This window comes from Chlorocebus sabaeus, chromosome 5 (genome assembly GCF_047675955.1).
Source record: "Chlorocebus sabaeus isolate Y175 chromosome 5, mChlSab1.0.hap1, whole genome shotgun sequence".
NCBI classification, from domain to species: domain Eukaryota; kingdom Metazoa; phylum Chordata; class Mammalia; order Primates; family Cercopithecidae; genus Chlorocebus; species Chlorocebus sabaeus.
In genome coordinates this window covers 55,667,804-55,693,489 of record NC_132908.1, presented here as the reverse complement: position 1 = coordinate 55,693,489, position 25,686 = coordinate 55,667,804, and the positions used below count along the sequence as shown (strand labels likewise).

The following is a 25,686-nucleotide window of genomic DNA, read 5'->3' as shown; positions in this document are numbered from 1 at the left end:
TTAAATGTTTCTTTTTTTTTTTTTTTCCCCCGAGATGGAGGCTCCTCTGTCACCCAGGCTGGAGTATGGTGGTGTGATCTCGGCTAACTGCAAGCTCCACCTCCCAGGTTCATGCATTTCTCCTGCCTCAGCCTCCCGAGTAGCTGGGACTACAGGTGCCTACCACTGTGCCCAGCTAATTTTTTGTATTTTTAGTAGAGACAGGGTTTCACCATGGTCTCAATCTCTTGACCTTGTGATCTGCCTGCCTTGGCCTCCCAAAGTGCTGGGATTACAGGTGTGAGCCACCGCACCCGGCTTCTTAAATATTTCTAAAACCTGTTAGCAAGGAAGAACCTGACACTGCTCCTTAGGTCAGTGGTTCTCAGGAATTGACTGGGGAGTTTATTTATTTTATTTATTTATTTATGGAGATGGAGTCTCGCTCTGTCGCCCAGGCTGGAGTACAGTGGTGTGATCTTGGCTCAGTGTAACCTCTGCCTCCCGGGTTCAAGCAGTTCTCCTGCCTCAGCCTCCCTAGTAGCTGGGACTACAGGTGTACGCTGTCACGCCCGGCTAACTTTTTGTATTTTAGTAGAGACAGAGTTTCACTGTATTGCCCAGGCTGATCTCGAACTCCGGAGCTCAGGCAGTTCACTCGGCCTCCCAAAGCGGTAGGATTACAGGCGTGAGTCATCATGCTCAGCCTGACTGGGGAGTTTAAAACAGCCTGTACTCCCTTTCTCCAGCAGTGTTGACTCTCTTGGTCTTGGGTGGTGCTTAGGAGTCAGCATTTTATTTATTTATTTAGAGACCGAGTCTTGCTCTGTTGTGCAGGCTGAAGTGCAGTGGTGCGATCTTGGCTCACTGCAACCTCTGCCTTCCGGGTTTAAGCGATTCTCCTGCCTCAGCCTCCCAAGTAGCTGGGACTAAAGGCACCTGCCACCATGCCTGGCTAATTTTTCATATTTTCAGCAGAGACAGAATTTCACCATGTTAGCAAGGATGATCTCAATCTCCTGACCTCAAGTGATCCACCTACCTCGCCCTCCCAAAGTGGTGTGATTACAGGCATGAGCCACCACGCCTCGCCTATTTATTTCTTTATTGAGGCAGAATCTTGCTCTAGCCGGGCGCGGTGGCTGAAGCCTGTAATCCCAGCACTTTGGGAGGCCGAGACGGGCGGATCACGAGGTCAGGAGTTCGAGACCATCCTGGCTAACACGGTGAAACCCCATCTCTACTAAAAAATACAAAAAACTAGCCGGGCGAGGTGGCGGGCGCCTGTAGTCCCGGCTACTCGGGAGGCTGAGGCAGGAGAATGGCGGAAAAACCCAGGAGGCGGAGCTTGCAGTGAGCTGAGATCCGGCCACTGCACTCCAGCCTGGGCGATACAGCGAGACTCCGTCTCAAAAAAAAAAAAAAGAATCTTGCTCTGTCGCCCAGGCTGGAGTCCATTGGTGCGATCTCATCTCACTGCAACCCCCCACCTCCTGGGTACCTGGGATTACAGGTGTGTACCACCATACCTGGCTAGTTTTTTGTATTTTTAGTAGAGATGGGGTTTTGCCATGTTGGCAAGGCCGGTCTTGAACTCCTGACTTCAAGTAATTCACCTGTCTCGGCCTCCTGAAGTGTTGGAATTACAGGCGTGAGCCTCCTTGCCCACCTTGCCCAACGAGGAATCAGCATTTTAAATATTGCCCTCTCTCCCCCTTTCCAGTTCTTAGGCATAGCTGCCTTTGTTGAATAGCATTATAGTAAAGTCTGTATTTATTACATTAAGCCTCTTGGTCAATGTTTCCTTTCATGTATTCTATAATACCTAAAGTGAGTATATGGTGTATAGTTAGGGCTCAAATGTTTGAGTTGCTAGGAATGCTCACTTTAGTAGATAATGATGTATTTGTTTGTTTATTAGTAATATGTTAATGTATTATATTTTATATATATATCTATATATATCACCCTAAGTGATCCCAGAAGGATATTCCTTCATGATAAAAGAAGAAATGGGAATAGTACAGTTTTCCAGTTAAAAATGTTTTCTGGCCAAATAGTTCATGCCTATAATCCCAACACTTTGGGTGGCTGAGGTAGGAGGATTACTTGAGCTCAGGAGTTCCAGACCAGCCTGGGCGACAAAGTGAGACCCCGTGTCTGCAAAAAAATAAAATAAGTAGCCAGGCATGGTGGCATGTACCTGTAGTCCCAGCTACTTGGGAGGCTAAGGCGGGAGGATCACTTGAGCCTAAGAGAGCAAGGCTGCATGAGCTATGATCACGCCATTGCACTTCAGCCTGGGTGACAAGCTTGAAACTCCCTCTCCCACCCCTCCAAAATTTTTATTTCCATAGGTTATTGGGGGACAGGTGGTGTGGGTTACATAAGTTTTTTTTTTTTTTTTTTGGAGACAGAGTCTCTCTCTGTCACCCAGGCTGGAATGCAGTGGCAAGATCTTGGCTCACTGCAACCTCCCCCTCCTAGGTTCAAGCGATTCTCCTGCCTCAGCCTCCCAAGTAGCTGGGATTATAGGTGTGTGCCACCACACCTGACTAATTTTTGTGTTTTTAGTAGAAATGGAGTTTGTCACCATGTTGGTCAGGCTGGTCTCGAACTCCTGACCTCGTGATCCACCCGCTTTGGCCTCCTCAAGTGCTGGGATTACAGGCGTGAGCCACTGCACCTGGCGAGTAAGTTCTTTAGTGGTGATTTGTGAGAATTTGGTGAACCCATCACCTGAGCAGTGTATACTGTACCCACTTTGTAGTCTTTTATTCCTCATCCCCTTCCCACACTTTACCCCTGAATCCCCAAGGTCTATTGTGTCATTCTTACGCTTTTGCATCCTCATAGCGTAGCTCCAACTTACAAGTGAGAACATATGATGTTTGGTTTTCCATTCCTGAGTTACTTCGCTTAGAATAATAGTCTCCAGTCTCATCCAGGTCGCTGCGAATGCCATTAATTCATTCCTTTTTATGGCTGAGTACTACTCCGTTGTGTGTGTATATATATACCACAGTTTGTTTATCCACTCGTTGATGGATGGGCATTTGGATTGGTTCCATGTTTTGCAGTTGCGAATTGTGCTGCTATAAACGTGTGTGCAAGTATCTTTTTTGTATAATAACTTATTTTCCTCTGGACAGATACCCAGTAGTGGGATTGCTGGATCAAATGATAGTTCTGTTTTTAGTTCTTATTTTATTTTATTTTATTTTTGAAACAGAGTCTCACTACATCACCCAGGCTGGAGTGCAGTGATGCAATCTCGGCTCACTGCAGCCTCAACCTCCCAGGCTCAACAATTTTCAGCCTCCCTAGTAGCTGGTATTATAGGCACGTGACACTATGCCCGGCTAAGTTTTTGTATTTTTAGTAGAGGCAGGATTTCACCATGTTGGCCAGGGTGGTCTTGAATTCATGACCTCAAGTTATCTGCCTGCTTTGGTCTCCCATAGTACTGGGATTACATTGTGAGCCACCGTGCCTGGTTCACTGTGTTTTGTAATACAGATTGGATACTCAGGTTTATTTGTTTTAGTTTAATTTTTCTTTTTTTAAATTGAGACAGTCTCTCTGTCACCCTGGCTGGAGTGAAACGGCATAATCTCGACTCATTGCAACCTCCATGGCCTGGGTTCAAGCGATTCTCATGCCTTAGCCTCCTGAGTAGCTGGGACTACAGGCGCCTGCTACCACACCTGGTTAATTTTTTTGTGTTTTTTAGTAGAGACAGGGTTTCACCATGTTGGCCAGGTTGGTCTTGAACTCCTGGCCTCAGGTAATCCTCCAACCTCACCCTCCCAAAGTACTGGGATTACAGGCGTGAGCCACCGCGCCTGGCCTTTTCTTAAAATTTTCAATCATGCAGTATATTTACATGGCTCAGAAATAAATCAAAACCAAAAATAAAAGATATAATCAGTGAATTTTTGTTCTGACTTCTGTCTCTTCTCCTTTTTTCTCACCCATTCCCTTTTAGATAGCCCCTTTGCTTTCCTTTCCTTTCCTTTCCCTTCCCTTCCTCTTTCTTCTTTCCTCTTTCCTCTTTCCTCTTCGAGACGGCGTTTCGCTCTTGTTCCCCAGGCTGGAGTACAATGGCATGATCTTCACTCACTGCAACCTCCACCTCCTGGATTCAAGCGATTCTCCTGCCTCAGCCTCCTAAGTAGCTGGGATTACAGGCATGTACCACCATGCCCAGCTAATTTTGTATTTTTAGTAGTGATGGGGTTTCTGCATGTTGGCCAGGCTGGTCTCAAACTTCTGACCTTAGGCGATTGCCTGCCTTGGCCTCCTGAAGTGCTGGGATTGCAGCCGTGAGCCACCTTGCCCAGCTCAGATAGCCATTTTCATAGGCTTGTAGTTTATTATTTTCTTTTTCTTTTTTTTTTTTTTTTTGGAGACGGAGTCTGGCTCTGTCGCCCAGGCTGGAGTGCAGTGGCCGGATCTCAGCTCACTGCAAGCTCCGCCTCCCGGGTTTACACTATTCTCCTGCCTCAGCCTCCCGAGTAGCTGGGACTACAGGCGCCGCCACCACGCCCGGCTAGTTTTTTGTATTTTTTAGTAGAGACGGGGTTTCACCGTGTTAGCCAGGATGGTCTCGATCTCCTGACCTCGTGATCCGCCCGTCTCGGCCTCCCAAAGTGCTGGGATTACAGGCTTGAGCCACCGCGCCCGGCCAGTTTATTATTTTCACAAAAAAGCAACTATATATATGTGTGCATATATACAAACAAAAGGTAGTGTATATACAAGTGCTTAAACAAAGACACATGACTATATACACTGTCCAGGATGTTTATTCACCAGTCACCTAGTCTTTCATGCTCTGACAGATACTGCTACAGTAAATAATGCCATCCATATGTTATACTTTTGGAGGTGTGTAGATTTCTGGACCTTTTTTTAGTGGGATTTTAAGTGAAAGCTTCTATGTAACTACTGTTAATTGAGACCTTATTTGGGATCATGCTATTTAAGAGTTCCACAGCTTTTCACTTAGCGACTTAGTGTCATGAGTATACTTTTTTGTTGACATTTAGCAAACTATGTACTACAGCTGCTCTTGGTTCTTTTTAGCTTGAATGTTCAATAGACAATTAGTAATGTTATATAATGTTCTCTAGTGAAAATGTGAATGCCATTTTATAATCCTTTTTCCCCCCAGCTCTGCAGTAGGTAGTGGTTTATGTATGGTAAAACTATATTTGAATTGGACATTAAGCATATTGGGTGGGTGTCCCATTGCATGTATGAAGATAATCTTTTTTTTTTTTTTTTTTTTGAGACTGTGACTTGCTCTGTTGTCCAGGCTAGAGTGCAATGGTGTGATCTCAGCTCACTGCAACCTCCTCCTCCCATGTTCAAGTGATTCTCCCTGCCTCAGCCTCTCTGGTAGCTGGGATTACAGGTGCCTGTCACCACGCCTGGCTAATTTTTGTGTGTTTAGTAGAGAGGGTTTTGCCATGTTGGCCAGGCTGATCTTGAACTCCTGACCTCAGGTGATCTTCCCGTCTCAGCCTCCCAAAGTGGTGGGATTACAGGCATGAGCCAGTGCACCTGGCCTGAAGATAATCTTTACACTCATTTATATTTGGGTGATTTATAGTATTTTAGTATTAGGAAAAGTACTGAGAATGGCCTTGTACAATCTTTGTTCCCCTGAGTTGCTGTTTTACTTATTTTTTGTTTTTTAAGAGATGAGGTGTCACTGTATTGCCCAGGCTAGGCTCAAACTCCTGGGCTCAGGCGATCTTTTTGCTTGAGCTTTCTGAGTAGCAGGGAGTACCAGTGTGTGCCATCTCACCCAGCTATTATTTTACTTTTTATTTCTTATATTTTAATTATAGAGACACTGTCTCACTATGTTGCTCAGACATGTCTTGAACTCTTGAGCTCAAGTGATCCTCCTGCCTTGGCCTCCCAAAGTGCTAGGATTACAGGTGTGAACCACCATGCTTGGTTACTTTATATTATCGTAAGCATATTGTTGGTAAATTTTTTGATATCATTGTTCAGGTAGCAGTTGACTTGTAGTATATTATTGTCAAATGTCAGTGACCTTTTATTGGCACTGTACATTGTTTAATTGAGAAGTGCTATGAGAAGACTTAAGGAAACAAGGTAATTTGACTGGGTGCGGTGGCTCATGCCTGTAATCCTAGCACTTTGGGAGGCCTAGGCAGAGGGATCACTGAGCCCCAGAGTTTAAGACCAGCCTGCGAAACATGGCAAAACCCCATCTCTACAAAAAATACGAAAATTAGCCGTGTGGTGGCAGGCGCTTGTAGTCCTGCCTACTCAGGAAGCTGAGGTGGGAGGATCACCTGAGCCAGGGAGGCTGCGGTAAGCCGTGATTGTGCCACCGCCCTCCAGCCTGGGTGACAGAGACCCTGTCTCAAAAGAAAAATAGATAATTTATTGCTTGGAAAGGATTTAGCATTTTTATTGTACTATTGCTGCTGTTACCTTATTTTCCTTAGAATTATAGTTGTTTCCCATGTTGAAATATCAGTGGCATGATAATGACAAGTCCTCTGGAGTTTTGGAAGGATGTATATATGTGTTTTTATTTTATTTTATTTTTTTTGAGACAGAGTCTTGCTTTGTTACCTAGGCTGGAGTACAGTGGTGGTATGATCTCGGCTCACTTTAGCCTCCGCCTCCCGGGTTCGTTCAAGCTATTCTCCTGCCTCAGCCTCCTGAGTAGCTGGGATTACAGGTGGGCACCACCACACTGGGCCAATTTTTGTATTTTTAGTGGAGATGGGGTTTCACCATGTTGGCCAGGCTGGTCTCGAACTCCTGACCTCAGGTGATCCACCCGCCTCAGCCTCCCAAAGTGCTGGGATTATAGGTGTGAGCCACCACACCCAGCAATATGTGTTTTTAATGATGAAGATTGGGAGATTTGTTGAAATGGTAGCCATTTTTGGAGTGGTGGTGGTGGTGTTTTTTTTTTTTTTTGAGACGGAGTCTGGCTCTGTCACCCAGGCTGGAGTGCAGTGGCCGGATCTCAGCTCACTGCAAGCTCCGCCTCCCGGGTTCACGCCATTCTCCTGCCTCAGCCTCCCGAGTAGCTGGGACTACAGGCACCCGCCACTTCGCCCGGCTAATTTTTTGTATTTTTCACTAGAGACGGGGTTTCACCGTGTTAGCCAGGATGGTCTCGATCTCCTGACCTCGTGATCCACCCATCTCGGCCTCCCAAAGTGCTGGGATTACAGGCTTGAGCCACCGCGCCCGGCCGGTGGTGTTTTTTTGAGATGGAGTTTCGCTCTTGTTGCCCAGGCTGGTGTGCAATGGCGCGATCTCGGCCCACCGCAACCTCCACCTCCCGAGTTCAAGCGATTCTTCTGCCGCAGCCTCCCAAGTAGCTGGGATGCTGGGATTACAGGCATACGCCACCACGCGTGGCTAATTTTGTGTTTTTTTTTTTAAGCAGAGATGCGGTTTCTCCATGTTAGTCAGGCTGGTCTCCAACTCCTGACCTCAGGTCATCCGCCCTCCTTGGACTTCCAAAGTGCTGGGATTACAGGCATGAGCCACCACGCCCGGCCTTTTGGAGTGTTTTTTTTAAGGCTTTGGCCTGGATATGAACTTAATCATTAAAACTATCTGAGTCCCTGGCATGTAAAGAGCCAATAGTGCACAAATAGAATGATCCTGCACTACAAATCCCTTATAGTGAATGAATATCTTGGAATCTCAATTTTAATGATCTTAAAATAATTAACTCTCTAAATAAATATTTTTGTGATGAACTTGTTGGAAAGTGACTATAGCTTTTTGTTACAGTATTTAAAAATGGCCTATAAATAATGACATGTGACCTAACTCTGTATACACATAATGCTAGAGGTTTATTGGAAGGCTGTTTACACCTTTGTAGTAGTATATGCTACTAAGGCTAAATCACTTATTGTCTATTCTCATGTAATTGTTGTATATGACTAGCAGTATTTCAGTGGATTTTCGTGTTTTTTTGGTAGAGTTAAAATACAGGTTACAAAATCCTAAGCTTCAATTTATATCTTATTCATTGAACAAATATTTAGTGAGTTCTTACTATGGGACATGAAGTATGTATAATAAATTGGTGCAGAGTAAATAATTACTATCGTTGTTATGTAATTTATATCCTAATATGAGGACACAAGAAAAATATAAATATGATACATGTTAGTTGATATGTGGAAAAATGCATGGGGCAGGGGTGTGGGGATTACAATTTTGCATAGGATAGTCAGAGTGGTCTTCACTGAGAAGGTGATGTTTGAGTAAAGACTTAAAGAGAGGTAGTTAGCCATATTGCCATCCATGAGAAGGGCATTCCAGACTGACGTATCAGTTTGGTACAGAGGCATTAAGTTGAGAGTGTACCTGAGAAGCAACAAGGAGGCCACTGTGGCCAGACAGAACTGAGTAGGGGAAGAAGAGTATAAGAGGAAGCCAGAGGAGTACCAGTGGTTAGGTCCCTTAACCTAACCACTGTTTTATTCATTGGACATTTTAAAGACTTCGGCTTCTTTCCATTCTTTGAGTCATTGGAGGGTTTTGAGGACAGGGTGACACATCTGAGTTCTAGACACACACACATACACTTTTAAATTGTAGAGGTAGGGTCTAGGTATGTTATCCCAGGCTGGAATGCACGTGGTGTGATCATAGCTAACTGCAGTGTTGAACTCCTGCGTTCAAGCAGTCCTGCCTCAGCATCACAAGTAGCTAGGACTGCAAGTGTGAGCCACCATGCTTGGGTTTTGAGTTTTTTTTTTTTTTTTTTGAGACAGAGTTTCACTCTGTCGCCCAGGCTGGAGTGCAGTGGCGCTCTCTTGGCTCACTGCAAACTCCACTTCCCAGGTTCACACCATTCTGCCTCAACCTCCCAAGTAGCTGGGACTACAGGCACCCGCCACCATGCCCGGCTAATTTTTTGTATTTTTAATAGAGACGGGAGTTTCAACGTGTTAGCTAGGATGGTCTTGATCTCCTGACCTCGTGATCTGCCTGCCTCAGCCTTCCAAAGTGCTGGGATCACAAGCGTGAGCCACCGCGCCTGGCCGATTTTGAGTTTTTTGTTTGAAAATTATTTTTCTCAGGACACTGTGTTGAGAATAGACCATAGGAAGCAAGTGTAGCAGGGAGACCAAGTTAGAGGGCTATCATAGTAATCCAGGTGAGAGATTGATGGTCTTTATCATAGCTTGGATATTGTGAGCAATGGTTGGATTCTGGTTATATTTAATAGGCAGAGCCAAAAGAATTTCCTGTCAGATTGGCTATAAGGGAGTAGGAGGACTCTTAAGATTTTGACCTGAGTAAGTTTAAGGGTGAAATTAGCACCAACTGAGATGGAGAGTGCTTTGCAGGGAGTGACATCATTAAGGGGGGGAAAGACAAGGAGCTTTTTTTTGAACACGATATGTTTGAGATGTGAAGTAGAGATTATATTATACAAATTTGGACACTATCAGAGAGGTCTGGGCTGAAGATAGAACTTTTGAGTTATAGATATAGATGATTTTTTCTTAAAAAATTTTTTTTAATGTATTCTTTTATTTTTTGAGACAGAGTCTCGCTGTGTTGCCCAGGCTGGAGTGCAGTGGCACAATCTCGGCTCACTACAGCCTCCACCTCCTAGGTTTAAGTGATTCTCCTGCCTCAACCTCCTGGGTAGCGGGGATTATAGATGTGCACCATGACATCTGGCTAATTTATAGATTTTTTTTTTTTTTTTTTTTTTTTTAGACAGAGTCTTGCTCTGTTGACCAGGCTGGAGTGCGGTGGCATGATCTCGGCTCACTGCAACCTCCGCCTCCCAGGTTCAGACAGTTCTCCTGTCTCAGCCTCCCGAGTAGCTGGGATTATAGGCTTGCGCCACCACACCAGGCCTATAGATGATTTTTTAAGCCATAAGACTGCAGCAGGCCAGATGAGGTGGCTCACGCCTATAATCCTAACACTTTGGGAGGCCGAGACGGGCGGATCACCTGAGGTTGGGAGTTCGAGACCAGCCTGACCATCATGGAGAAACCCCGTCTCTACCAAAAAAAAAAAAAAAAAAAAAAAAAAAACACCACAATTAGCCAGTCGTGGTGGCGCATGCCAGTAATCCCAGCTACCCGGGAGGTGGAGGTTGCAGTGAGCTGAGATTGCGCCATTGCACTCCAGCCTGGGCAAGAGCGAAAGCTGAGATTGTGCCGTTTCACTCCAGCCAGGGCAACAGGAGCGAAATGGTCTTTAAAAAAAAAAAAAAAAAAAAAAAAAAAAACGACTGAAGTAGATTACTAAGAAAGTTAATCTAGAGAGGAAAAGTTCAAGGACTCCAATATTGTGAGGCCAAAATCATCAGAATAGACTAGAGAGACTAGTGAAATGCCGTATTAGGAACAAAATAAGTGTATCCATCATCTTTTTATTGTTAAAAGTATTTCACTTTTTTTTTTTTTTTTTTTAAATAGACAGGGTCTCGCCATGTTGCGCAGGCTGGTCTCAAACTCCTGGGCTCAAGTGATCCTCTTGCCTCAGCCTCCCAAAGTGCTGGGATTACAGGTGTTAGCCACAGTGCACAGGCCTTTTTGTTTGTTTGTTTGTTTTAGGTGGGTATGGAGCAGTAGCATATGTAGAACCCTTGATTTTTCTAGATAAAACTATGTAGCCTTTATACATTAAACTGTTACCTTTGCTTTGTCTTGATAAAACTATGTAACCTTTATACATTAAGAAACTGTTAGAGATAAAGGTTTTAAATGGCCTCTTAAAGGGGCTTTAATCTTCCTGAGTTTACTGCATCTTACATGGTGAGTTTTGATCGTAATGAAACTGCAAGTGGACTTCAGAACACAAAGCTGTGGATAAGCTCAGCTCCTTTCCTTCAGAGATTTTTGTGTTTCAGTGGTTCTTGGTGAATTCCTTAGAAAATGGGTGTTGTAGCTGGGCACGGTGGCTCACACCTGTAATCCCAGCACTTTGGGAGGCCAAGGAGGGCGGATCACGAGGTCAGGAGTTAAAGACCAGCCTGGACATCATGGCGAAACCCTGTCTCTACTAAAAATACAAAAACTAGCTGGGATGCGGGCTCCATGGCTCATGCCTGTAGTCCCAGCGTTTTGGAAGGCCGAAGCAGATGGATCGCCTGAGGTCAGGAGTTCAAGACCAGCCTGGCCAACATGGTGAAACCCCTTCTTTACTAAAAATACACAAAATTAGCTGGGCATGGTGGCTGTTGCCTGTGATTCCAGCTACTCGGGAGGCTGAGACAGGAGGATCAGTTGAACCCAGGAGGCCGAGGTTGCAATGAGCTGAGACCGCGCCATTGAACTCCACCCTCGGCAACAAGAGCGAAACTCTGTCTCAAACAACAACAAATAGAGATGTGCTCTCACTATGTTCTTCAGGCTTTTCTCAAACTCCTGGCTTCAAGCAATCCTTCCACCTCCCACCTCAACCTCCCAGAGTGTTGGGATTAAAACACTTTGGCGTGAGCCACTGCACAGCCACATTTGTCTTTTTATAGAGAATAGTTCTCATTCAGTAGATGGCTGGAGTTAAACTGATAATCATCCTGTCATTTTAGCTGTACTGCTACTTTGGGCTTCCCTTTCTGAATTCTCCCAGTGAACAGTTTCAACAATGCAGGACGCAGTTTGGCTTCTGGAGTCATTACTTGTACAGCCATTCAAATACCTAAGGTATAAGTATAAGACCAAACTACCTGATTCTGAAGCAGTAACGTAAAGAATAAAGTGAATACATAGTGTCTTATAAATAGGTCGCAGATACCATGGAAAGAGAGTCTGAAAATGAGAGGTGAATGTTCTTTCCACAAACCTTAGTTTCAAGTAAGTTTCCACTTGCTGCTTCCAAAGGGTATAGTAGAAATTATTTTGAAATAGGTAAAATAGAAATTTTAAGTGTTACAAGTTGTCTTACTAAAGTGAAACTCTTTGGTTGAGTATTTTCTTTTTTTGAGACGGAGTCCTGCTCTCTCACCCAGGCTGGAGTGCAGTGGCATAATCTTGGCTCACCGCAATCTCCACCTCCCTGGTTCAAGCAATTCCCCTGCCTCAGCCTCTTGAGTAGCTGGGATTACAGGCACACACCACCATGCCTGGCCAAATTTTTTTGTATTCTTAGTAGAGACGGGGTTTCACCATGTTGGCCAGACTGGTCACGAACTCCTGATCTCAGGCAATCCACACACCTTGGCCTGCCAAAGTGCTGGGATTACAGGCATATTTTTTTCCCCCCAAATGGAGTCTTGCTCTCGCCCAAAGCTGAAGTGCAATGGCACAATCTCAGCTGACTGCACCCTCCGCCTCCCAGGTTCAAGCAATCCTGCCTCAGCCTCCTGGGTAGCTGGGATTACAGGCATGCGCCACCATACCTGGCTAATTTTTGTATTTTTAGGAGAGACGGGTTTCACCATGTTGGCCGGGCTAGTCTCGAACTCCTGCCCTTGTGATCTGTCTGCTTTGGCCTCGCAAAGTGCTGGGATTACAGACATGAGCCACCACACCCAGCCACGTATTTTATTTTTATACCTGCCCTGCCTAATTGAGAAACTTGGCATCTCTTATCAACAGTGGTTGAGCTACTTTATTGTCTTTTTAAAGTCCTTAGTAACATTTTAGGTACTAACACAGAGATGATGGTAGTTTAACCCTATTCTCTTCTAATTATTATTTTTTTTATGGCTAGTCGAGTGAAGCAGTGGGAGTGGCAAGGAACAAAGAAATCTGCAACTAGTTGTGATCAGTTAGTTGTAAACATCACTGCACTTGGACCAGCCTTTTTCCTTTAATTTAAAAATCTGGATTTGTGTGTGTGTGTTTTTTTTTAAACAGGTGCCATGTTTCAGAACAGAGTAAGACTCTTGGTAAAGAAGAACTGAAGATATTATACAGATACCAGATATAGCCTAATTACAAAGAAAGCATTAACCTGCCTCTGAGGTGACTAAAGGGGAATAATGGTGATTTTGCGCCGGGCTCGGCCGCCTGCTTCCGCCCCAACCAGCAATGAATCTTGACTCGCTCTCGCTGGCCTTGTCTCAAATCAGCTACCTGGTGGACAATTTAACCAAGAAAAATTACCGAGCCAGCCAGCAGGAAATACAGCATGTAAGTAAACTAGCCAGAAAACAAATGCCATTGAAGGAATGAATAGACAGTGGAAAGAAAACCACACATTTATGTGGTCATGTTGCATGAAAGGTAACAAACTTTTGCCCCTTATTTTCTGTCATCATCTGTAAAACAGCTCTTAGCCCAGTCTTTTTTTTTTTTGTTGGAGACAGTCTTACTCTGTCACCCAAGCTGGAGTGCAGTGGCATGATCTTGGCTTACTGCATCCTCTGCCTCCCGGCTTCAAGCAGTTCTCCTGCCTCAGCCTCCCGAGTAGCTGGGATTACAGGCATGTGCCACCACGCCTGGCTGTATTTTTAGTAGAGACGGGGTTTCACCATGTTGGTCAGTCTGGTCTCGAACTCCCAACCTCAAGTGATCCGCCTCGGCCTCATTCTGGGATTACAGGCGTGAGCCACCACGCCCAGCCCAATCTTTTTTTTAAAAAAGATTTTTCACAGCTTTTTATTTTCCATGGAAATTATAAAATAGGTCTGACCTGTCTTTGGGCTGGTGCTCAGGGCCCAGAGAAACCTGCTAGCTAGGGTTTTCCTTTCTTTACTTTTTTTTTTGAGATAGAGTCGCCCAGGCTAGTGTGCAGTGGCGCAATTTCGGCTTACCGCGACCTCCGCCTCCCAGAGGAGCCTGAGCTCTGTTGCTCAGGCTGGAGTGCAGCGAAGTGATCTCGGCTTACTGCAACCTCCTTCTCCTGGGTTCAAGCGATTCTCATGCCTCAGCCTCCTGAGTAGCTGGGACTACAGGCACCCGCCACCACACCCAGCTAATTTTTTTTTTTTTTTTTTTTGAGACGGAGTCTTGCTCAGCTTCCCAGGAGTGCAGTGGTGCAATCTTAGCTCACTGCAGCCACCATCTCCCAAGTTCAAGCGATTCTTCTGTCTTAACCTTCCGAGTAGCTGGGATTATGGGCATGCACCATCATGCCTGGCTAATTTTTGTATTTTAGTAGAGATGAGTTTTCACCATGTTGGCTAGGCTGGTCCTGACCTCAGGTGATCTGCCTGCCTTGGCCTCCCAAAGTGCTAGGATTACAGGTGTGAGCCACCATGCCCGGCAGATTTTTATATTTTTAGTAGAGACAGGGTGTCACCATGTTGGCCAGGCTGATCTGAAACTCCTGACCTCAGGTGATCTGCCCGCCTTGGCCTCCCAAGGTGCTGGGATTATAGGCATGAGCTCTTGCGCCTGGCTCCCAGGCTTTTCTTAAACAGGGTTGGGGATGGTCCCCAACCAACTTCATGTCTGGGTTTTTCATGATAGTGAAGTTGGAAGCCAGCAATGCAGCTGCCACCTACTTCTGTCCAGCCAGACCCTTCCCCTTGCTGATCACAGTCCTGGGGCTGGACTGCTTCACATAGGTTGTCTTTTGGCCTTGGAGTATCCTTTATCAGAACCTTGGGCCCCTGGGCTCCTTTACTCAGTACTTGGTGGGCCACCATCACACCCTCCCGTACAGTAGGTATTGGTTTGCCTGCTGAGTCATGTGGGAGAGTCCTTGTATGGTTCCTACAGACTTTCCTCTTTGAGATAGCGTTTCTCCATGTTTGATTGCTTACAGATCAAAGTGCCAAAAACGAACCTCAAGATAGCTGAAAGTTTTCTTTACGCTTTTACATTTATTCTCAACATTTTTTGTGTGTTGGGGAGGGTGGTGAAGTGTTTATCCAGTGATCTTTCTATTTTTTTTTTTTTTTGAGACAGAGTTTTACTCTGTCGCTCAGGCTGGAGTACAGTGGTGCTCACTGCAGCCTCGTTCTCCTGGGTTTGAGCAATCTTCCTATTTCACCCTGCCGAGTAGCTGGGATTACAGGCTTCCACCACCACACTCAGCTAATTTTTTGTATTTTTAGTAGAGAGGGAGTTTCACCATGTTGGCCACACTGGTCTCGAACTCCTGACCTCAGGCCATTTGCCCGCCTCGTCCTCCCAAAGTGCTGTGATTACAGGCATGAGCCATCGTGCCCGGCCAATCTTTGTACTTTCTAGAAATTGTCCTTCAAAGCTATTTAAACTAGTTAGTCCTTTTTTTTATCTTTTTCTTTTTAAATGCCCTGGTTGAGCTTGAATAGACCAGTTGTTAAAAAAGAAATAGAAAAAGATTTTAGCTGTTCAGTCCTATTTGGCAAGAGGACTTCCAGTTACCTTCTTGTGGTTCTTGACTATCAGGACCCTTGTGTCCTCTGGGGTAAGTCACATGTTAAATTGACTTTCTTTTTTTTTTTGAGACGGAGTCTCGCTTTGTCAACCAGGCTGGAGTGCAGTGGTGTGATCTCGGCTCACTTCAAGCTCCGCCTCCTGGGTTCACGCCATTCTCCTGCCTCAGCCTCCCAAGTAGCTGGGACTACAGGTGCCTGCCACCATGCCCGGCTAATTTTTTTGTATTTTTAGTAGAGACGGGGTTTCACCGTGTTAGCCAGGATGATCTCAATCTGACCTCGTGATCCACCTGCCTCGGCCTTCCAAAGTGCTGGATTACAGGTGTGAGCCACCGCGCCCAGCCGTAAATGGACTTTTTAGTATGTATACCTTTGCCTCCACCTTCTGATGAGAACACTTTGCCCTCACCACCACTATTTACCTCTCTTTTCCCAATTATTTTTCTACCTTGCTGGAACAAGATAAAGTGACACTTCCACCGTACATCAATTCCACACACTTTTATTAGGTACCTGTGAGGTAGGATTTTTATCCTTTCAAACTTACATTTCTCATGCTATAGAGAGAGATAAAGAAGATGAGCAAGTTCCCAGAACATGGCAAGCTGAGCGGTCACACAGGCATGGAGCACATGCTGAGAACCTAGAGGGAAGGACTGCAGAGTGCCATCCCGGATGCCTCAGCCGGAAGTGGTCCTTCCCTCCACTTGGCCCCTGACACCATGCTCTGTAGTGTGCAGGGGTCTGATGGCACTGCTAGATTGCTCCTTCAGCTAAGGGCCACATCTTAGACAGCTTTACTTTTCCCTTCAGCACTTGTCCCACTGCCTTGCACACAGGTGCTCTATCAGTGTTCATTGAACAAAGGAGGGAAACTGATTTCAATTTCACTTGTTCAGTATCATTCCAGTTTTTATGTGAAAATTGCACAACCCATTTGGGGTACCTTCATCTCAAAAGAAAAGCACAAGACTGCCTTTGATACCTTTCTATGAATTCCGTGGTGAAAAACCTTTATGCTTTTCATCCTTTTCTATTCTCCGTAACTTTCTTCAAAAGTATCTCTTTCCACCTCTTTCTTACTCAAACACAAAAGCATTCCTGTTTTAGAGATTCTGGCCCGTGGGTTATCTGGCTAGTTACGGCCTCTCCCGTTCACCTGGTTATACTTTATTACTGGTGAGTGGTTGGAGAGGCAGGATCACTGACTCTGTCACCCCTAGGAGCCATTAGGACCCCTTCCCTGGAGGACGGCCTGCTTGTTCTCTGGGGACTAGTCCTCATTTCCCTTCCATGATACAGTGGGGCAGGTTATTTTTATTAAGCAAACATTTATGAGAACCCCCTCCCCAAAATAAAGTCCCCAAGTAAAGCACAACTCTGAGAGGTTGTGGACTATGAATTATTTCTAGGGAAGATAAATTTCTGCAAATATATTTTAATCTTTCCCTCTATCTGTCTTGTGATTAAGGGGTTGCTTTTTGGTAAGGATTTTTTTTTTTTTTTTTTTTTTGAGATGAAGTTTTCTTTTTTTTTTTTTTTTTTTTTTGAGGTGGAAAAATATTTTTGATCATAGAGTTAGGCATTATGGAAATTCAAGCCAGATTTTTAAAAACCTGGTCATTTCCGAAGAGAAATAATGACAGTAATAGTGGTGCAGGGAACAATATGGTAGATTATTGAATGAAACAGATGAACTTGAATAAAATGCTGTGACTTGCATCTCTAAAACAGATTATAAAATGTGATCGGACTTGTTTTGGTCTGGTTCCTCTTTTTTTTCTTTATTGGTTCCTTTATTTTTCACATTTTAAAAAATTGAAATATCCACAGGTTGTAAAAATCCTTTTTTTTTTTTTGTTTTTGACGGAGTCTTGCTCTGTCTCCCAGGCTAGAGTGCAGTGGTGCGATCTCCGCTCACTGCAACCTCCGCCTCCCGGGTTAAAGCAATTCTCCGCCTCAGCCTCCCGAGTAGTGAGATTACAGGCACCCACCACCATGCCCAAGTAATTTTTTTGTATTTTTAGTACAGATGGGGTTTTCACCATCTTGGCCAGGCTGGTCTTGAACTCCTTACCTTGTGATCCACCTGCCTCAGCCTCCCAAAGTGCTGGGATTATAGACGTGAGCCACTGTGCCCAGCTTTTTTTTTTCTTTTTCTTTTTCTTTTCTTTTTTTTTGAGATGGAGTTTCACTATTGCTTCCCAGGCTGGAGTGCAATGGTGCGATCTTGGCTCACTGCAACCTTCACCTCCTGGGTTCAAGACATTTTCCTGCCTCAACTTCCCGAGTAGCTGGAATTACAGGCATCCACCACAATGCCTGGCTAATTTTTTGTGTGTTTTTAGTAGAGATGGGGTTTCACCATGTTGGCCAGGCTGGTTTCAAACTCCTGACCTGAGGTGATCCACCCACCTTGGCCTCCCAGAGTGCTGGGATTACAGGCGTGAACCACCATGCCCGGCCTCTTTTTTTTTTTTTTTTTTTTTAAATGAGACAGTATTGATCTGTTTCCCAGGCTGGAGTGCAGTGGTATAATCTCCACTGACTGCAATCTCCGCCCCCGGGTTCAAGTGATTTCCAAGTCTCTCCCTCCGCAGTAGCTGGGATTACAGGCGTGCACCACCACATCGGCTTATTTTTGTTTGTAGTAGAGATGGGGTTTCACTGTGTAGACCAGGTTGGTCTCAAACTTCTGGCCTCATGTGATCCACCCGCCTCGGCCTCCCAAAGCGCTGGGATTAAAGACATGAGCCACCACGCCTGGCCAGATTCACCCTTTTAAAATACATAATTTGGTAGTTTTTTAGATTCACAAAGTTGTGCAACCATAACCACTATCTAATTTCAGAACATTTTCATTACCTCAGAAAGAAATACCTGGGTTAATTTGCACTCATTATTATTTTCCTCCTCCGTTTAGTCCTTAGTGACCACTATTCTATTTCTGCCTTGATGGATTTGCATGTTCTGAACATTTCATGTAAATGGAATCTTACTATATGTGGCCTTCTGTGTCTGCTTTTTTTTTTTTGTTTTTTTGATTTTGGTTTGAGATGAGAGTTTCACTCTTGTTGCCCAGGCTGGAATGCAATGGCGTGATCTCCACTCACTGCAACCTCCGCCTCCTGGGTTCAAGCGATTCTCCTGCCTCAGCCTCCAGAGTTGCTGAGATTACAGGCATGCGCCACCACGCCCAGCTAATTTTGTATTTTTAGTAGAGATGGGGTTTTTCCATGTCGATCAGACTGGTCTTGAACTCCCAACCTCAGGTGATCCGCCCGCTTTGGCCTCCCAAAGTGCTGGGGTTACAGGCGTGAGCCACCATGCCCCTCCTTGCCTTTTTTCATTTAATGTTTTCAAGTAATATTCATCTGTATTGTAGCATGTATCAGTACTTCATTCCTTTTTATGGCTAAATAATATTCCACTATATAGGTATTTCATATTTTGTATATCCATATCATCAGTTGATGGATATTTAGTTTTGTTTCTACTTTCTTTGGCTACTGTGAATATGGCTGCTATCAACATTTGTTTAATTTAACTTTTCCTCATTTATGTTTTGAGACAGAGTCTCACTCTGTTGCCTAGGTTGGAATGCAGTGGCAAGATCATAATCTCCTGAAACTCCTGGGCTAAAGCAGTTCTTCTGCTTCAGCCTTCTGAGTAGCTAGGACTACAGGCGTGTGCTACCATGCCTGGCTAACTTTTTTTTTTTTTTTCCTTGAGATGGAGTTTTGCTCTTGTTGCCCAGGCTGGAGTAAGTACAATGGCACGATCTCTGCTCACCGCAACTTCTACCTCCCAGGTTCAAGCGATTCTCCTGCCTCAGCCTCCCAAGTAGCTGTGATTACAGGCATGTGCCACTATGCCCAGCTAATATTGTATTTTTAGTAGAGACGAGGTTTCTCCATGTTGGTCAGGCTGGTCTTGAACTCCTGACCTCAGGTGATCTGCCTGCCGTGGCCTCCCAAAGTGCTGGGATTACAGGTGTGAGCCACTGCACCCAGCCAGTTTTTGTATTTTGAGTAGAGACTAGGTTTCATCATGTTGGCCAGGCTAGTTTTGAACTCCTGACCTCAGGTGATCCACCCACCTTGGGCAAAGTGCTGGGATTACAGTCGTGAGCCACCATGCACAGCCTAGACTCTATATTATTAATCACTAGGTGCATTAATGTACCCTCCTCAGCCTCTCAAAGTGTTGGGATTACAGGCGTCAGCCACCGTGACTGGCCGAAATGTACTGTTTTTTTTTTTTTTTTTTATACGGAGTCTCGCTCTGTTGCCCAGACTGGAGTGCAGTGGCGCGATCATGGCTTACTGCAACCTCCACTTCCCAAGTTCACTCCATTCTCCTGCCTCAGCCTCCCGAGCAGCTGGGACTACAGGTGGCCGCCACCATGCCTGGCTAATTTTTTATATTTTTAGTAGAGATGGGGTTTCACTGTGTTAGCCAGGATGGTCTCGATTTCCCAACCTCGTGATCTGCCCGCCTCGGCCTCCCAAAGTGCTGGGATTACAGGCGTGAGCCACCGTGCCCGGCCCAAAATGTATATTCTTAACCTGTGTTTTGTTTTAGCTGTTTGTTTTACAGTTTCTTAAAATAGGTTCCATGCTGATTCTTCGTGTTTTTATTTTTGAATTGTCCCAATTATTTATTCACATCAACAATCTTGGGCATGCTTGAGGGTGAGGAGTATGTTGGGGGTAGTGTCTCCCCTTTCTGTTTTCAGGTTTGGTAATGGTTGCTGCTTCCTCTTCTGCATTCTGCTTTTCCAGCACACTCCTTTGACTAGGTGGTTAATCACAGATATTAAAATGATATCTTGATTCTTCCCTCAGCTCTATGCTTTTGACCATTCTGCAATTTTTGTGGGTTGATGTGGGTCTCTAAATGGAGAACTTTTTTCTTTCATGGTTTATTGGTGCTACAGATTCATCACTTGAACAGAGGATAATTGTATGTTTTGGGGCATTTATCGGTCCTAAACATTTTAATTTCTGAATTTATCAGTTTCAAAGAGAAATCTGAATTTGGCCCTTTATTAGAGGTGGTAAGAAGGACCTCTCTGGACTACTTTGTTTGTTTGTTTTAGGGAGATGGAGTCTTGGTGTCTTTACCAGCCTGGAATGCAGTGGCTGTTTACGGGCGCATTCATGGCACACTGCAACCTCCAGCTCCTGGCCTCAAGTGATCATCCTGCCTCACCCTCCCCCAGTAGTTAGGACTATAGGTGTGCTCCACCACACCCAGCTTGTTTATATAATACTTTTAAATTTAATACTTGCTTTTACAGCCACTCAGTCTTTTTAATACCATGTTAATAGGGAAGATTTTTTTTTTTTTAAAGTCTGTGTTGCAGTAATTAAAGACAGACATTTTATGGCTGTGAATGGAATGTTTTTTTCTACGCTGCCATGCTGTCTGCTCCTCACCAGGAGCAACTGTTTCTTCTAAAACTAAAGTGGTATTTTACAAACAAAATCTTATGTTACAAAGATGTTAAAGTAAGATTATATTTATCCTCTGAAATTAAGCCCTACACATTTTTGCTTAAAATAGAAACCATTCTACCAGTTGGTAAGGGGAGACTAGTAAAATAATTAAAAAACTGTATTAAACACCTTACAATCTGGTAGCAAAATCTTAGGCTGTATGAAAAATTAAGTATATCAAAGGCTTTTTGCAGTATTTCTATAATGTTTCGATTTATGACTGTAGTAAAACATTGTGATCTAGGAGCCACATATTAAGAGGGATATTAGCAAATAAGTCTATGATGTCAGAGATTTAGAAAATTATATGGAATGGTTGAAAAAAACATATTGAATGGTAGACACTATTTGACCTAAAGAAGACACATGAGGGAGGATTAAGACTTAGAGTGTATCAAACATATGTGCCACACAAATAATGGAGTATCTCCATAGTTAACTTTTTTTTTGAGACGGGTTTCGCTCTTGTTGCCCAAGCTGGAGTGCAATGGCGCGATCTCGGCTTACTGCAAACTCCAGCTCCTCGGTTCAAGCGATTCTCCAACCGCAGCCTCCTGAGTAGCTGGGATTAGGAGAGCACGCCACCACGTCCGGCTAATTTTTGTATTTTTAGTAGAGATGGGGTTTCACCATGTTGGTCAGGCTGGTCTCGAACTCGACCTCAGGTGATCCACCCACCTTGGCCCCACAAAGTGCTGGGATTACAGGCGTGAGCCACTGTGCCCGGTGTGTAGTTAACTTTGAAAACATATTCTGCCTCTTAAAAATATTCATTCCAGGTTTTTTTTTTTTTTTTTTTTTTTGAGGTGGAGTCTCGCTCTGTTGCCCAGGCTGGAGTGCAGTGGCCGGATCTCAGCTCACTGCAAGCTCTGACTCCCGGGTTTACGCCATTCTCCTGCCTCAGCCTCCCGAGTAGCTGGGACTACAGGCGCCCGCCACCTCGCCCGGCTAGTTTTTTGTATTTTTTAGTAGAGATGGGGTTTCACCATATTAGCCAGGATGGTCTCGATCTCCTAACCTCTTGATCCACCCGTCTCGGCCTCCCAAAGTGCTGGGATTACAGGCTTGAGCCACCGTGCCCGGCCTCCAGGTTTTTATTGTATAATCCGCATGGGAAAAAAATTAAGCAAGAAACAAATGTAAGGATAATGGGATTTTAGTAAATCTTTGCTGATCCTAGTGAAGCAAAAACTTGAAACTTTTTTATTCTTTGGCCATTGACAGTGTGATGAAATGTGCCTTCTATTTTTTAGGTTGATAACACAGTCTCAGACAAGTCAGTGTATTCATTAACAATGATCTGGCCCCCTGATTCCCTCTGAACTTTTTTCTGATCTTCAGAGTTCTTTTCTGTTTCTGTGCTTTTGCACTCTAGGTTTTTGCTTCTCCCTGGATTGTTTTTTCTTCACCCGTATCTGTGGTTGTTTCAGCTCACAGGTCTCACCTTAGAAGGTCTCTGAGATAACCCCCTGCATCAATATTAGCAAGCTCTGTTTTATTTTCTTTTTGTAACAGATAATGTCAGAAATTTTTTGTCTGTACTTCTCCCACAAAAATTGGCTTAGTGAGAATTTGGAACCTATTAGTCTCCTCTGCTGCTATGTTTACAGCTAGAATAGTGTGTAGCATATACTCAACAAATGTAGGTTGAACCAGATTATCGTATTTTTTCAAGGGTGAGAGATCTGGTTAATTGGATCGTAGTTAATTCTCTTTCTTTCTTTCTTTCTTTCTTTCTTTCTTTCTTTCTTTCTTTCTTTCTTTCTTTCTTTCTTTCTTTCTCTCTCTCTTTCTCTCTTTCTCTCTCTCTCTCTCTCTTTCTCTCTCTTTCTTTCTTTCTTTCTTTCTCTCTTTCTCTCTTTCTCTCTCTCTCTTTCTCTCTCTCTCTCTTTCTTTCTTTCTTTCTTTCTTTCTTTCTTTCTTTCTTTCTTTCTTTCTTTCTTTCTTTCTTTCTTTCGTTTGTTTTGAGATGGAGTCTCGCTGTGTTGCCCAGCCTGGAGTGTGCAGTGGCACGATCTGGGCTCACTGCAAGCTCTGCCTCCTGGGTTCAAGCCATTCTCCCACCTCAACCTCCCTGGTAGCTAGGACTACAGGTGCCTGCCATCACACCTGGCTAATTTTTTTGTATTTTTTAGTAGAGACGGGGTTTCACTGTGTTACCCAGGATGATCTCGGTCTCTTGACCTTGTGATCTGCCCGCCTCGGCCTCCCAAAGTGCTGGGATTATGGGTATGAGCCACTTTGCCTGTCCTTTTGTTTTATTTTTTATTGAGACAGGGTACTGCTTTGTCCCCCAAGGTGGGAGCACAGTGGCACCGTCATAGCTCACTGTAACCTTGAATTCCTGGATTCATGTGATCCTCCAGCCTCAGCCTCCCAAGGTGTTTGGATTATGGGTGTAAGCCACTGCGCCCGGCCTCTATTCTCTTTTTTTTTTTTTGGAGACAGAGTTTCACTCCCTCATCCAGGCTGGAATGCAGTGGCGCAGTCTCTGCTTACTGCAACCTCTGCCTCCCGGGTTCAAGCGATTCTTGTACCTCAGCCTCTCAAGTAGCTGGAAATTATAGGTGTACATCACCATGCCTAGCTATTTTTTTTGGTAGAGATGGTCTTTCTTAACTTCCATATTTTCTGAATGAGGAGACGGGAAACTGAAATAAGCTAAGAACTTAGTTAGCCAGCTTTCATGTTGTTATCGTGATATAATGGGAAGATCATAGCCTTTGAAGTTGGACTATAAATCCAGATTCTTCAGCTCATAGTCTTGGATTTTCGGCTCAAAGAGTCTGTTTTAACTGTGTCAACCCCTTATCCGTGGGGATAGAGGTGGTAAATGTTAGCAGTTGTTGAAGATTAAGCCAGGAAAGCTCAGTGCAATATGTAGCCCAGCGTGTAGGTAGTATGTGGCTCTTAGTAAACATGATTACTCTGCACATATACTGTGCTCAAGTCTTTTCTAGACTAGATGTGCAGAAGTGAACACAGCTACAGAAAATTTCAATAAATTAGCAGGTAGTAGTAATTGCTATGGAGAAATAAAGCAGAATAAGGAGTGATGCTGGGGCAGGTCATATTGCTATTTTAGGAATGGTAATAAGACCTCACTGATAAGGTGGCTTTAGAGTAGAAACCTAAATGAAGTGAAAGAACAAACCATGATAGCTATCTGGAGTTTTTCATTTAGAGAGAATAACAAATACCAACAAACATGGATAAATTTGAGGAAGAGCAGAAAACTAATTGAGCTCTAGGGCAGCATCTAAATCACTGAAGTCTGATCTGGTGGCAGCTTCATTTAAGGCTGTGCTGTGTAGCGTTATAGTTGTGTTAGCAGAGAGAATTTGAGTTATGTAAAATTGTTGCCTTAAAAAAAAATCTTTGTTAACACATTTGATCAATGCTACTTGGTGTTTTTGGTGTAGATGTTGAGCAAAGTACAGAGTTGCATGGTAAAATTACCGTAGTTTTTCTACTCTTCTTCCTGCCAGTGACTGACTATAGGAAACTTTTTTCTTGAGATGAAGTTTCACTCTTGTTGGCCAGGCTAGACTACAATGGCATGATCTCGGCTCGCTGCAACCTCTGCCTCCCGGGTTCAAGTGATTCTCCTGCCTCAGCCTTGCAAGTAACTGGGATTACAGGCACCCACCACCATGCTTGGCTAATTTTTGTGTATTTACTAGAGGCGGGGTTTCCCCATGTTGACCAGGCTGGTCTTGAATGCCTGACCTCAGGTAACCCACCTGCCTTGGCCTCCCAAAGTGCTGGGATTACAGGCATGAGCCACTGCGCCCGGCACAGGAAACATTTTAAAAATATTGAATTACAGGTGGAAGCAGTGGTGTATGCCTGTGATCCTAGCTACTCAGAAGGGTGAGGCAAGGAGATGCTGTGAGTCCAGGAATTCGATATCAGTCTGGGCAATATGGACCCTCTCTAAAAAAAAAATTAATTATAACTTATGGGCACTTCCATCAATAATTCCTTTAACTTCAAAAATGAGTAATTAATGTAAATTGGAATTTTGCCTTGGAGGTTGATTTTCTTTTTTGAAACTTTTAAATCCTCTCTTAAACATACTATTTTTGGTCATTTTAGATTGTGAATCGGCACGGTCCTGAGGCAGACAGGCATTTATTACGCTGCCTATTTTCGCATGTGGATTTCAGTGGCGATGGTAAAAGCAGTGGCAAAGATTTCCATCAGGTATTTGGGGCTTACAAAGTTCATGTCCACTTAGCTGTAATTGTTAAATGAATTTTGGGCATAGTGTATGTAGCATATGACACATACAAAATAGCATCCAGAAGTAATTGTAGCTGGAGGGTGAAAAGGTGTTAGATTTTTCCTTTTTTTTCTGTGCGTCCCTTCTTCTGCCTGCCTGTAGACTATAGCAGCTACCTAGTTCAGATTTCGAGAGGTACGGATCAGACTTGCCTGAAGGAAGCAGGAATGTGGGGGTTCCCTGCCTGAAAAGGTAGTAAGGCAGAGGGGATCTCATGTCCTGGATTGAATCTGTAGCTTTATTTCCCATCTAGCAAGAGTTTGTCATTATACTGTTTCTTACAGTAATCTTATCAATGAGCTCTTCTTTTCTGGAAGTTTTGCTGATAATAGACTTTGAGTAGTGTAATGAGTTTTTTAAAAAACCTCTATTTTTATAACTTTTTTTTTTTTTTTTTGAGACGGAGTCTCGCTCTGTCGCCCGGGTTGGAGTGCAGTGGCCGGATCTCAGCTCATTGCAAGCTCCGCCTCCCGGGTTCACGCCATTCTCCTGCCTCAGACTCCCGAGTTGCTGGGACTACAGGCGCCGTCACCTTGCCCGGCTAGTTTTTTTGTATTTTTTTTAGTAGAGATGGGGTATCACCGTGTTAGCCAGGATGGTCTTGATCTCCT

At 44.2% G+C, this 25,686-nt stretch overlaps 1 protein-coding gene across 7 annotated transcripts in view; it reads left to right on the top strand.

Annotated features, from left to right (window-relative positions):
• Positions 1 to 25,686, top strand: part of CNOT1 (CCR4-NOT transcription complex subunit 1) — a 108,157-nt gene that overhangs the window by 14,307 nt on the left and 68,164 nt on the right. For 6 of the 7 annotated variants that reach the window (XM_007993536.3, XM_038008393.2, XM_007993537.3 and 3 more), the window contains exons 2-3: positions 12,837 to 13,112; positions 24,889 to 24,996. In XM_007993536.3, the coding sequence (XP_007991727.1) occupies positions 13,011 to 13,112; positions 24,889 to 24,996 (210 nt within the window). In that variant the 5' untranslated portion in view covers positions 12,837 to 13,010. Of the gene's footprint in view, positions 1 to 11,566; positions 11,682 to 12,836; positions 13,113 to 24,888; positions 24,997 to 25,686 lie in introns of all 7 variants that reach the window. The other variant, XM_038008391.2, reaches the window with a different exon arrangement.